This window comes from Scyliorhinus torazame, chromosome 5 (assembly GCF_047496885.1).
Source record: "Scyliorhinus torazame isolate Kashiwa2021f chromosome 5, sScyTor2.1, whole genome shotgun sequence".
Lineage (NCBI taxonomy): Eukaryota > Metazoa > Chordata > Chondrichthyes > Carcharhiniformes > Scyliorhinidae > Scyliorhinus > Scyliorhinus torazame.
Window position 1 is genome coordinate 296778727 of NC_092711.1, and position 14471 is coordinate 296793197.

Below are 14471 nucleotides of genomic sequence, written 5' to 3' on the forward strand. Positions count from 1 at the left end.
GCAGTTTCTCCGACGTGCGCGGCGCAGACCATGATTCGGCCGTTCCCGCCGGTTGGGAGAATGGCGGGAAGGCGTTGGACCGGCGTCGCGCCGAAACATGGCGCAAATATCGATTCTCCGGTATGGCACGGCATGGGAGAATGGCGTCCAATAATTATCATGTTTAACCGGAGTTTCTGCTAGGTTGCACTGTGTTTCTTGATGCAATTTGACTGAATTCAGCCAAAAGATAGGTGAATTCAGGTGCAACTTAGGTTCAGCACGAAGCGAGTTTCTGTGGACTATTGCACAGGGTTAAACATCATGCCAGAAGCTTGTCCTGCTCATAGAGTAGGACAAACCCATCACCCCCACCCACCCCGATAGATGTCATTACGAGTTTCCATTCATTGTTCCCATTTGCAGATCTTTGAGGAGGCTCCTTCAAATTGTTCTGGTTCTTTTGGGCACAAGAACACCAAATAGACTAATCAACACTGATAGACAAAAGCTTCAGGCTGAATTTTCACTCCCGAGTCAGTAGTGCAAAATCAGGACAATTTTTGTCTGGTCCTCCACGACTACCTCTGGTACACAGCTCTCAATGATGGTCCCCAGCTTGCCGGCCAATTTGCCAGAGGTTTTGCCAGGATCTTTGTGTCTACGTTGACCAGTGAGATGGGCCTATAGGGCCCATAGTCAGTCGGGTTTTTGTCCTTTTTGGGGCTTTTTAATTCGTTCTTGGGATGTGGGTGTCGCTGGCTGACCCAGCATTTGCTGCCCAGCCCTAATTGCCCTTCAACTGAGGTGCATGTTAGGACATTTCAGTGGGGGACAGTTAAGAGTCAACCACATCGCTGTGTGGATCTGGAGTCATATGTAGGCCACACCGGGTAAGGACGGCAGATTTCCTTCCCTAAAGGCCATTACTGAACCAGATGGGTTTTTTCGACAATCGGCAATGGTTTCATGGTCATCATTAGACTTTTAATTCCTGATTTTTTATTGAATGCAAATTTCACTATCTGGCATGGTAGGATTCGAACCCGGGACCCCAGAACAGTGCCCTGGGTCTCTGGATTACTAGTCCAGTGACAATACCACTATTCCACCACCACCCGGGTATCAGCAATATTGAGGCTTGTTGTCGGCGGCAGGGTGGCCCTTACTAGTGAGTCTGAGAACATCTCTCGCAGGCACGAAGTCAATGCTGCCGTGAATTCGTTGTTGATGTCCTGGGAATCCATCTGCATCCGGTGCCTTCCCTGTCTGCAGGAAGTTGATGCTCTCCTTGACTTCTCCCAATTCTAATGGTGCTTCCAGGCCCCATCTCTTCTGCTCCCCCACCACCGGCATGTCCAGTCTGTAGAGGAACTGTTTCATCCCGAGTCCTCCTCGGCGGGCTCCGGGGACGGACAGTCCCCAGTAGAAGGTCACAAAGGCCTAGTTGACCCTTTTCCTGCGTGTCTGTCCCTAACTTGAGCTATTTCCCTCGTGGCTGCCTATTGTCTCAGCTAGTGAGTCAGCAGATGGCTGGTTGTCTCCGTGTGCGTAGAAGGCCCCCCATGTCTGGCGCAGTGGGTGCACTGCTTTTTCCATGGACAGCAAGTCAAAGTCCATTTGTAGCTTCTTCCTCTTTGCCAGTAGCTCTCTGGTCGGGGCCGTGGAGTACTGTTGGTCCGCCTCCAATATGGAGTCGACCAGCTCTTGCCTCACCGCCCTCTCCAGCCTGACTTTGCGTGCCTTGTACGCAATAATTTATCACTGCCATCAGTTTGTTTTTGACATTATGCTCCAACCTTTCACTCCATTTTGTCCTTTCTGATTTGACCCAGTCGTACATTATCTGAGATTGCAATAACAGCGTTTAAGCCATCTTTAGCACTCCATTGATGGAGCTATTGTGTTGGTTGTGAGGTCTATGAGAGAATGACCTTGCCGTCCCATCGCTGTCTGAATTTCTTTCTCGAACGGGAATATCTAAAGTTCTGAGGCGGCTGAGATTGGGAGCTCAGAGAACTGGGGAACGAAACGCACACCACCAGCTCTTTGATTTTCAACATTGAGCAGATCATGGAGAGTCAAAGCTACTCCTCATCACTCAGTACCTATTAGACGGTCAGAGGAGTATACACTGCTCTGTGGATCATCACTCAGCAGAATGGTGGGGATGGTGCAGAGTTGAGCACAAATATTTGCGACTGGGAGTTCACTAAAGTGGGGGTTCCAACCTCCACCCAATCACTCATTAAGATTACAGGATGAACATAAGAACTAGGAGCAGGAGTAGGCCATCTCGCCCCTCGAACCTGCTCCGCCATTCAATAAGATCATGGCTGATCTTTTTGTGGACTCAGTTCCACTTACCCACCCACTCACCTTAATCCTTAATTCCTTTACAGTTCAAAAATCTATCTACCTTTGCCTTAAAAACATTTAACGAGGTAGCCTCAACTGCTTCACTGTGCAAGGAATTCCAGATTCACAACCCTTAGGGTGAACGGTGCTCTACAATACCAGTATAGCATCACTCTGTAAAACTGAACGTTGAGCAGAATGGAAGATGTACCTTGTGTCTCATGGCATCATGCCATCACACAATGGTGCTGTGGCACTCTGCATTAATGTGCAGACTGATAGATCTACTGTCAATGGTCACCATTATAAACTAGATCAATGATAAACATGCTGTATTTTGAACAATGCTTCCACAGGTTGGGCAGTGGTTTAGTAGTTAAAGCTGTGTATGTGAAAGTGGATTAAGCCACCATGGATGCTATCCGTTTAACTAGAGCATGTTACAATATTTTATATTTCAAACACTTTGTGTTGAACAGGGCAATGATGGCCTGCCAGGTCCTTCTGGGTACCACGGTGAACCAGGTCATGTTGGTCCAAAAGGTAAGAAGCTGGCCAGACCTGCTTGCTAATGTGAAGTCCAGTTTCTCTTTGCTATGTGTGGCTTTGTTTGTTATATAGCATGGTCCCTTTAAGATTGCTTTGAGGCTGCTCCACACTCATCTTAAAGGGAACATGGATTATTTACTGATTGGGTGGTGAGTTCCTCTGTCGCAGCTTCGGCAAAACATTCTTACCCCTTACCCACTCTTGATTCCCGTAGATTTGGCATCGCTTTTATCACTAGAATCCCTGCTAAAACTCTAAAAGCGCCTTACAACCTTGTTTTTGTTTTGTTCAGCGCTGGATTTAAGATACAGTTTAAACTACTGTTGCTGATATTAGCCGGAGTGATGTACTTATGTTCCACCAACGTTCAGGATTGTGAACTCAGTGGATTCAAACCTAAGGATCGCAGGCTTAACAGCATAGGAGCAAACGTTTGTCCATGTGAATTTAGAAGGAGCTGGATTAACATCAGTGGAGACCCAGAAATCAACACACTTGACTGCTGGGAATGTTATTGAGCAAGGTGGTTAAAACGCACAGCTAGGTTATTTTAGGTTTCTGAACAGAGGAGTAGAATTCAAAAGCAAGTAGACCATGCTAGATAAAAGCAAGTTACTGTGAATGCTGGAATCTGAAACAAAAACAGAAAATACTGGGCAATCTCAGCAGGTCTGACAGCATCTGCAGAGAGAGAGAAGTTTTGACAAAGCTTTAACAAAGAGTCACCCAGATTTGAAACGTTAGAACATGCTAGAACTTCATGAATCACTGGTTCGGCCTCAGCTGAAGCACTGTGGGTGCTTCTGGGCACCACACTTCAGGAAGTACTTAGGGTGAAGGTTTACCAGGATGTTACCACGGCTGAGGGACTTCAGTTATAAGGAGAGGTTGGAGATTTTGAGACTGTTCACCTTGGAACAGAGAAAGTTAAGAGGTGACCAGATAGATGGTTACAAGGTGATGAGAGTTTTGAAAGAGTGGGTATTGGGTGTTTTGGGTGGCGCTGGTGAAGGGCTAGCGTCATTGATTCCGTGTCACTCAATAGTGGTGTAGTTAGGGCAACCCAGTGTCCCACAACTCTTCAACTCTCACTTATGATTTCAAGCAGCTGATGGTGCTCACAAGCAGCAATATACCAGGATCTCAAATCGGCAGTCATGAAAAACTAAGTGAGGGACCCATCAACTTTGACTGGCCTTTCCATTCGTCATCCCTTCCAAGCGCATGAAAATTGGAATCCGCAGATGATGTAAAAGAAACCAAGTCAGTCGGTCAATGGTTGAGAAATCAGAGACCAGCATGATGCGTGGCACATCTGGGGCATCAGTATGATGCTTAAGAAAGCAAGTGAGCAATCAAGTGTGAAGAGTCAGCAACCTCATGCAGTATATTTCCATAGTTAGCCATGGAAAGTCTAATTGAAGAATGCATGGCATACCATGGTAGCAGATCTCCTGATGGGAGAAGCTACAAGCAGGAGAGGAGGCGGGAAAAGCCATGGAAGATGAAGAAAATCTTTTCACTAAAGAGTTGTCAGGGTATGGAAAGATCCACCTGAAAGGTGGTGGAAGCTTTCTTCTTAGGTAATTTTAAAAGGCGGTTGGAAAGACATTTGAGAATGAGGAACTTCAATAGGTGGGAGACTTCTTGGTGACGGAGGCGAGGGCCACCAGGCTAGCTGGGTGAGCTAGTCTACAGAAGCACAGTGGAGGGGTGTATATGTTCAATATATGGCAGGGGTTAGGTTACAAAGTGGTGTTGTTAGTGGGGGGCCGGTTGGGGGGGGGGGGGGGGTTGCTCTGCTGATGAGGGAGGGACCTAGGTTTTGGGACAGAGGGGCGGTCGGGGGTGGGGGCTGCCAGGAGGCAGGCCGATGGATGGCTGATCGGCCGGGGGGGGGTGCCCCCCCCCCCCCCCCCCAAGTAGGCTGATCACCTGTCACCTGGAATGTTAGAGGGTTGAATGGGCCGGTCAAGAGGGCACGTGTGTTCGCGCATCTGAGGGCTCTGAAGGCAGACGTGGTGACGTTGCAGGAGGCACACTTGAAAGTGGCGGGTCAAGTCAGGCTAAGGAAGGGTTGGGTCAGTCAGGTCTTTCATTCTGGGCTGGACACCAAGACTAGAGGGGTGGCGCTTTAAAAAAAAAAAAAAAAAAATTTTTATTAAAGGCTTTCATAAAATATCAATAACAAAATGAGAAAGAAAAAGAACCCAGCAGGGTTAAGTACAAAACACAATCTAAAAAAGCAACCCCCCCAAACCCCTCCCCCCCGTACCTAAATAATAAATTAACATTAACACCCCGACTTAAGACGACAGGTGCATACACCCCCTCAGACCCTTCCAGTGTAAATAACATAAACAAAAATAAAGTAAACCCCCCCTCCGAGCTGCTGCTGCCATTGACCAATGTCTATCGTTCTGCCAGAAAGTCTAAGAACGGTTGCCACCGCCTAAAGAACCCTTGTACCGACCCTCTCAAGGTGAATTTCACCCTCTCCAATTTAATGAACCCCTGCCATATCGCTGATCCAGGATTCCACACTTGGGGGCCTCGTATCTTTCCACTGAAGGAGAATCCTTCGCCGGGCTACCAGGGACGCAAAGGCCAGAATTCCGGCCTCTTTTGCCTCCTGCACTCCCGGCTCCTCTGTCACCCCAAATATTGCGAGCCCCCAGCCCGGTTTGACCCTGGATCCTACCACCCTCGACACAGTCCTCGCTACACCCTTCCAAAATTCCTCCAGCGCTGGGCATGCCCAGAACATATGGGTGTGATTTGCTGGGCTCCCTGAGCACCTAACACACCTGTCCTCACCCCCAAAGAACCTGCTCATCCTTGTCCCGGTCATGTGTGCCCTGTGCAGCACCTTAAACTGTATGAGGCTGAGCCTCGCGCACGAAGAGGAAGAGTTCACCCTCCCTAGGGCATCTGCCCACGTCCCCTTTTCGATCTCCTCTTCCAACTCCTCCTCCCATGTACCTTTCAACTCCACCACCGAGGCCTCCTCCTCCTCCTGCATCACCTGGTAAGTTTCCGAGATCTTCCCCACTCCCACCCACCCCCCCGAGAGCAACCTGTTCTGTACTGTGTGTTGCAGTAGCCGTGGGAATTCCACCACCTGCCGTCTGGCAAACGCCCTTACCTTTAAGTACCTGAAGGTGTTTATCATAGATATCATAGAATTTACAGTGCAGAAGGAGGCCATTCGGCCCATCGAGTCTGCACCGGCTCTTGGAAAGAGCGCCCTACCCAAGGTCAACACCGCCACCCTATCCCCATAACCCAGTAACCCCACCCAACACTAAGGGCAATTTTGGACACTAAGGGCAATTTATCATGGCCAATCCACCTAACCTGCACATCTTTGGACTGTGGGAGGAAACCGGAGCACCCGGAGGAAACCCACGCACACACGGGGAGGACGTGTAGACTCCGCACAGACAGTGACCCAAGCCGGAATCGAACCCGGGACCCTGGAGCTGTGAAGCAATTGTGCTATCCACAAGGCCACCGTGTTCCCCGGGGGGAGCCCGTACTTCTCCTCCAGCTCACCCAAGCTCGCGAACCTCCCGTCCACAAACAGGTCTCCCAACTTTCATATCCCTGCCCTGTGCCACCCCGAAAACCCTCCACCTGTTCTTCCTGGGGCGAACCGGTGGTTCCCCCGTAATGGGGTCCACGCCGAGGCCCTAACTTCCCCCCTATGCCGCCTCCACTGCCCCCAAATTTTGAGGGCCGCCACCACCACCGGGCTCGTGGTATACCTCCTTGGAGGGGGCGGCAGCGGCGCCGTTGCCAGCGCCCCCAGACTCGTACCCACACAGGACGCCGTCTCCAGCCTCTTCCATGCAGCCCCCTCACTCTCCATCACCCACTTGCGCACCATTGTCACATTGGCGGCCCAGTAGTACCCACAGAGGTTGGGCAGCACCAGCCCCCCCCCATCTCTACTCCGCTCCAGGAACATCCTTCTCACCCTCGGAGTCCCTCGCGCCCACACAAACCCCATTATACACCTGTTAACCCGCCTGAAAAAAGCCTTCGGGATAAACACGGGGAGGCACTGGAACAGGAACAAAAACCTTGGGAGCACCGTCATTTTGATTGACTGCACCCTACCCGCCAGGGACAGCAGCAGCGCGTCCCACCTCTTGAACTCCTCCTCCATTTGCTCCACCAGCCTTGTAAAGTTAAGCCTATGCAGGGCCCCCCATCTCCTGGCCACCTGGACCCCCAAATATCTGAAGCTCCTCTCCGCCCTTTTTAGTGGGAGCTCGCCAATCCCCCTCTCCTGGTCCCCTAGCTGAACTACAAACAGCTCGCTCTTCCCCATATTGAGCTTGTACCCCAAAAAGTCCCCGAATTCCCTAAGGATCCTTATTACCTCTGGCATTCCTCCCACCAGGTCCGCCACACACAGCAGCAGGTCGTCCGCATAAAGCGACACCCTATGCTCCTCCCCACCCCGCACCAACCCCCTCCAGTTCCTCGACTCTCTGAGTGCCATAGCCAGGGGTTCAATCGCCAGTGCGAAGAGCAGTGGAGACAGGGGACACACCTGTCTCGTCCCTCGGTGCAATCGAAAGTACTCGGACCTCCTCCTATTTGAGGCCACACTCGCCATCGGGACCTCATAAACAGCCTGACCCACCTGACAAACCCCTCCCCAAACCCGAACCTCTTCAGCACCTCCCACAGGTACCCCCACTCTACCCTATCGAAGGCTTTCTCAGCGTCCATTGCCACCACTATCTCCGCCTCCCCCTCCCTCGCCGGCATCATGAAAACGTTCAAAAGCCTCCGCACATTCGCGTTCAGCTGTCTCCCCTTCACGAACCCCGTCTGGTCTTCATGGATGATCTGCAGCACACAATCCTCAATCCTCGTGGCTAAGACCTTCGCCAGCACCTTGGCATCTACATTTAGCACGGAAATCGGTCTGTAAGACCCACATTGCAGGGGACTCTTGTCCCGCTTCAGGATCAAGGAGATCAGTGCCAGGGATATCGTCAGGGGTAAAGCCCCCCCCCCCCTCCCTTGCCTCATTGAAGGTCCTAACTAATAGCGGGCCCAACAGGTCCATATATTTTTTATAGAACTCGACCGGGAAACCGTCCGGCCCCGGTGCCTTCCCCGCCTGCATGCTTCCTATCCCTTTGATCAGCTCCTCCAGCCCAATCGGGGCCCCCAGTCCCTCTTCCACCTTTGGAAACCTCAATTGGTCCAGGAAGCGGCCCATCCCTCTTTCCTTCCGTGGGGGCTCGGATCAGTACAATTTCTCGTAGAAGTCCCTGAAGACCCCATTGATGCCAACCCCACTCCATACCACGCACCCTCCCCTGTCCTTACCTCCCCCGATCTCCCTAGCTGCGTCCGGCTTCCGAAGCTGATGCGCCAGCATCCGGCTTGCTTTTTCCCCATACTCGTAGACCGCCCCCTGGGCCTTCCTGCACTGCACCTCCGCCTTCCTGGTGGTCACCAGGTCGAATTCGGCCTGGAGGCTGCGCCTCTTCCTCAACAATCCTTCCGCATACCTCCTGTCTACCCTCACCATCTCCTCCACCAGCCTCTCCCTCTCCCCCCGCTCCTTGTGGGCCCTGATGGAGATCAGCTCTCCCCTCACCACCGCCTTCAGTGCCTCCCATACCATCCCCACTTGGACCTCCCCGTTGTCGTTGGTCTCCAAGTACCTCTCTATGCTTCCTCGGACCCGCTCGCTCACCTCCTCGTCCGCCAACAGCCCCACCTCCAAGCGCCACAGCGGGTGCTGGTCCCTCTCCTCCCCTATCTCCAAGTCCACCCAATGCGGGGCGTGGTCCTAAATGGCTATTGCCGAATACTCGGTATCCTCTACTCTCGCTATCAGCGCCCTACTCAAAATGAAAAAGTCGATTCGAGAATAAGCCTTATGGACATGTGAGAAGAATGAAAATTCCCTAGCCCCCGGCCTTGCAAATCTCCAAGGGTCCACCCCTACCATTTGGTCCATAAATCCCCTCAACACTCTAGCCGCCGCCGGCTTCCTACCCATCCTAGACCTGGAGCGATCCAGTGCAGGATCAACACCGTGTTAAAGTCTCCCCCCATTATCAGGCCCCCCACTTCCAAGTCTGGGATCCGACCCAACATACGCCGCATAAAACCCGCATCGTCCCAGTTCGGAGCATACACATTGACCAGTACCACCCTCTCTCCCTGCAACTTACCACTTACCATTATGTACCTACCGCCATTATCTGCCACAATGCTCGACGCCTCGAATAACACCTTCTTTCCCACCAAGATCGCCACCCCTCGATTTTTGGCATCTAGCCCCGAGTGAAACACCTGACCTACCCACCCTTTCCTCAGTCTTACCTGGTCTGCCACCTTCAGGTGTGTCTCCTGGAGCATAACCACGTCCGCCTTGAGCCCCTTCAGGTGCGCGAACACGCGGGCCCGCTTAACCGGCCCATTCAGTCCCCTTACATTCCAGGTTACCAGCCGGATCAGGGGGCTACCCGCCCCCCTCCCCCGCCGACTAGCCATGACCCCTCCTCGGCCAGCCACGCGCACACACCCCACACCCGGCCCGTTCCCCACAGCGGCATACCCCCGTCTCGACCCACCCTACTCGCTCGAGCTCCTCCTTGATCTTAGCAGCAGCAACTCGATTCCCCCCCACCCACCACCCCACCCCCCACCCATAGCTCCACATAGCCGCAACCGGAAGTCTCGAGAGGGAATCCTTTTGGCAGTGTTCGCTTCACCAATCTGCCCCAAAATGTCTGTGGAATCTCCTGAAAAAGGTCTAAGAGTCCATTCTAGACGGGAGCTGCTGAATGCGCGACCTACTCCTCCATGGCCGCCACCGGAAGCCTCGTCCCCGCTTCTTCAGTGGCCTTGGTGAGATCTTTTCACAGTTGTTCCCTCTGCTGCTAGAATTCGTCTTTGATAAAGGCCCTCAGGTCAGTTTGCAGCTTTAAGCTTGCCCTTCCCCCGCCTGCATGCTGGAAGAGGCCCTGTTTATCCTGTTGTAGCCAAATCTTTTACTGTTTCTGCCGGGTCTGGTAGCCAAAAGACATAACATTCCTGGGGGACACTGTCAGGGGAATGTTGCAGTCTTCTTGCCACATCGGGAAATGTCAAACAAATGCCGTGGGGGCCCTGTAAAAGAGCCCAAAAGTCCGTTCCAAGCGGGAGCTACCGAATATGCGACATAGCTCTGCATAGTCGCACCAGGAAGTCCGGGGTGGCGCTTTTAATCAATAAGCGTGTGCAATTCCAGGTGGGCAATGTAGTCTTCGGACGGGGGGGGGGGGGGGGGGGGGTGCCATTATATCATGGTGAGCTGCAAGCTGGAGGGGAGGAAGGTAGTCTTGGTTTTTTTTTGAAAATATATTTTATTGACATTTTTCATTCACAATTTTTTCCCCACATAAAGAAAATTTAACAGTACAAGTAACATGATAACTACAATCTAATAAAGAGTAACTAACTAACATGGTAAACTAACCACTTAACATAAAATGAAATTTTCCCCCTCCCTCCCCTCCCCCCCCCCCCCTCCCCCCTGGGTTGCTGCTGCTGGTCATCTATCTTCCCTCTAACGTTCCGCTAGGTAGTCGAGGAATGGTTGCCACCATCTTGTGAACCCTTGAGCCGATCCTCTCAGTGCAAACTTAATCAGCTCCAGTTTTATGAACCCCGCCATATCGTTTATCCAGGCCTCCAGTCCGGAGGGTTTCGCTTCCTTCCACATGAGTAAAATCCTACGCCGGGCTACTAGGGACACATAGGCCACGACATCGGCCTCTTTCGCCTCCTGCACTCCCGGCACATCCGCAACTCCAAATAAAGCTAACCCCCAGCCTGGTTTGACCCGGACCTTCACCACTTTCGAAATCACTCCCGTCACTCCCCTCCAATACCCCTCAAGTGCCGGACACAACCAAAACATATGTGTGTGGTTTGCCGGGCTCCCGCCACACCTCCCACACTTGTCCTCCACTCCGAAGAACCTGCTCAACCTTGCTCCCGTTATGTGTGCTCTATGTAGCACCTTAAATTGAATCAGGCTAAGCCTGGCACACGAGGAAGAGGAATTTACCCTGCTTAGGGCATCAGCCCACAGACCCTCCTCTATCTCCTCCCCGAGCTCTTCTTCCCACTTTCCTTTCAGTTCGCCCACCAGCTCCTCCCCCTCTTCTCTCATCTCTCGGTATATCTCTGACACCTTGCCCTCCTCGACCCACACCCCCGAGAGCATTCTATCCTGGATCCCCTGTGTCGGGAGCAATGGAAATTCCCTCACCTGTTGTCTTGTGGACGCCCTCACCTGCATATACCTAAAGAAATTTCCTCGGGGCAGCTTATACTTTTCCTCCAACGCTCCCAAGCTCGCAAACGTCCCGTCTATAAATAAATCTCCCACCCTCCTAATTCCCAACTGGTGCCAGCTCTGGAATCCTCCATCCATCCTCCCTGGGGCAAACCTATGGTTGTTCCTATTTGGGGACCCCACCAGGGCTCCCAGCACACCCGGATTGATTTTTTCATTTTGAGCAGGGGTTTGCTGGCTGGGGTGGTGGACACGGGGTATTTGGCCATGACTTTTTCGGATCATGCCCCACACTGGGTGGAACTGCAGGTTAGTGAGGAGAGCTTCCAGCGCCCGCAATGGAGGTTAGAGGTGGGGTTGTTGGTGGACGAGGCGGTGTGCGAGAGGGTGAGGAAGTGCATGCAGAATTACCTGCAGGTCAACGACACTGGGGAAGTCTCAGCAGCAGTGGTCTGGGAGGCGCTGAAGGCAGTGGTGAGAGGGGAGCTGATTTCAATCCGGGCTCTTAGGAACAGAACGGATAGGGCAGAGACGGACCGACTGGTTAAGGAGATCCTACAGATAGATAGGAGGTATGTAGCGACCCTGGGGGTGGAGCTTTTAAGGGAACGTCGGAGGCTGCAGGCCGAGTTTGCGGTGCTGTCCACAGGTAGGGCAGTGGAGCAGCTTAGGAAGGTGAATGAAATGAAATGTGGAACATAGGGTCCCGTGTACGCGGCCGACCTGCTCTTATATGTGGCAGGGGCAAGGATGGGTGAAATCATGGCGATTTTGGGGGAATTTGGCCAGTTTTCGGGATATAAACTGAATGTGATAAAGAGCGAGAGGGTCAGGAGGGTCGGCTGGGGAAGCTGCCGTTTAGGTTCGTGGGGGACAGTTTTAGGTACTTCGGGATACAAGTGGCGCGTGACCGGGGCCGGTTACACAAGTTGAACTTGTCCCGGTTGGTTGAACAGATGAGGGGCGAGTTTCGGAGGTGGGATGCCTACCGCTGTCACTGGTTGGGAGGGTGCAGACGGTTACGATGACGGTCCTACCGAGATTTTTATTTGTATTCCAATGCCTCCCAATTTTCATCCCGCGGTCCTTTTTTAAGAGGGTTAACAAAATAATTTTGGGCTTTGTCTGAGCGGGTAAGTCCCCGCGAGTGAAGAAGGTGATGCTCGAGAGGAATCGGGGGGAGGGGGGGCTTGCCCTGCCAAATTTCAGTAATTATTACTGGGCGGCCAACATTGCTATGATAAGGAAGTGGGTGGTAGGGACAGGGTCGGTTTGGGAGCGGATGGAGGCAGCTTCATGTAAGGGCACCAGCTTGGGGGCGCTGATAACGGCACCTCTGCCGTTCCCGCCGGTGAGATACTCCACCAGCCCCATGGTGGTGGCGGCCTTGAGGATCTGGGGTCAGTGGAGGAGGTACGTTGGAGCAGTGGGAGCATCGGTCTGGTTCCCAATATGTGACAACCACCGGTTTTCCCCAGGGAGCTTGGATAGGGGGTTTCGAGTATGGTGAAGGGCAGGAATTGAGAGGATGGGGGACCTGTTCCTGGAGGGGAGCTTCCCTAGCTTGAGGGCGCTGGAGGAGAAGTTTGGGTTGGCAAGAGGGAACAAATTCAGATATTTACAGGTGCGGGACTTCCTGCGCAGGCAGGTATCATCCTTCCCACTCCTGTCACTAAGGGGAATCCAGGATAGGGTAGTGTCTACGGGATGGGTGAGAGAGGGGAGCGTCTCAGACATCTACAAAGAACTTATGGGGGCGGTGGAGAAGCAGACCGAGGAGCTGAAGTGTAAGTGGGAGGAGGAGCTTGGGGGTGAGATGGAGGATGGCTTATGGGCAGACGCGTTGAGCAGAGTCAATGCGACCGCTACATGCGCACGGCTCAGCTTGATCCAATTCAAGGTGGTCCACCGGGCCCACATGACAGTGGCCCGGATGAGTAGATTCTTTGGGATGGAGGACAGGTGTGTAAAATGTGCGGGCGGACCAGCGAACCATGTTCACATGTTCTGGGCGTGTCCAAAACTTCGGGGATATTGGCAGGGGTTTGTGGACGTCATGTCCAAAGTATTGAAAACAAGGCTGGCAATGAGTCCAGAGGTGGGGATTTTCGGGGTTCGGAAGACCCGGGAATCTAGGAGGAGAAAGAGGCAGATGTTCTGGCCTTTGCTTCCCTGGTAGCCCGGAGACAGATACTGCTAGCTTGGAGGGACTCAAAGTCCCCGAAGTCGGGAGACCTGGCTGACTGACATGGCGAGCTTTCTCAGCCTAGAGAAGATTATGTTCGCCTTGAGAGGGTCACTGTTGGGGTTCGCCCGGAGGTGGCAACCATTCATCGACTTCTTCGAGGAGAATTAATCGTCAGCAATGGGGGGAGGGGGGGGGGGGAGCTAGGGTAGCGTAGAATAGGGGGTTAAATAGGCGGGTCTTGGAGAGACGGGAGTCGGTGTTTGCACTATGTTTATTGTTCTTTGTACATTGTTTTTATACTGTTGTGTTTGCAATGCCAAAAATACCTCATTAAAATTGTTTGTTAAGAAAAAAAAGAGAATGAAGAACTTATAGGGTTAGTTGTAGCTGCAAGGTGTGTGGGACAAGCACAACTGCACTTTCTAAGAGTCAGCACAGATATAATGAGCTGAATGGACTACAATGCTGTAAATTTATATAATTCTCTGATGATTACAACAGAGCTGCACTAACATCAGCAGAGAGGCAATAATTTACTTCAACTGTGTTTGGTTGAGTTTAGGCACATGTTGAAGTTTTAACAGTTCAGGCACATCTCTGAATAAATCAGAAACCTTCGGTGACATTTTAATTTCTTTTTTTTACAAGTAGTTCAGATGGTCAGAGTTATTTAGTGGAACTATTACATCAGCAAATCAGTTTTTCTTTACTTTACTGGCCAAATTCTTGCTGAAGCCCAGCATCCTGTGCATGATATAATCGTCTGACACCCTCCCATTCAAAAATTCTTTGCCCTGTAAGTTGCTGGAAATTCAAGGGGATAACACTTCAAAGAGGACAACCGTGCATCGGGATCTTTAATGAATGAAGAGATAAGAGAGTATCTCCATAAGCAGTGAGACTTAAGGATAAGAAATAAATAAAAGCATGATTGAGAAAGCGGGTGAATTATATTAACTTAGAGTCAATTCAAGTACAGAAAGATAAATGAAGAGAGGAAAAGCTAGATTGGATTAAAAGGTTAAGAAAAAGGGACAGGACAGTAATTTTAAAAATCAACTTTAAAATGTGACG

At 51.7% G+C, this 14471-nt stretch overlaps 1 protein-coding gene across 1 annotated transcript in view; it reads left to right on the forward strand.

Moving 5' to 3' along the window:
• Nucleotides 1-14471, forward strand: part of col4a6 (collagen, type IV, alpha 6) — a 497938-nt gene that overhangs the window by 444568 nt on the left and 38899 nt on the right. The window contains exons 33-34 of the mRNA XM_072501535.1: nucleotides 2694-2704; nucleotides 2817-2880. Of these exons, the coding sequence (XP_072357636.1) occupies nucleotides 2694-2704; nucleotides 2817-2880 (75 nt within the window). The remainder of the gene's footprint in view (nucleotides 1-2693; nucleotides 2705-2816; nucleotides 2881-14471) is intronic.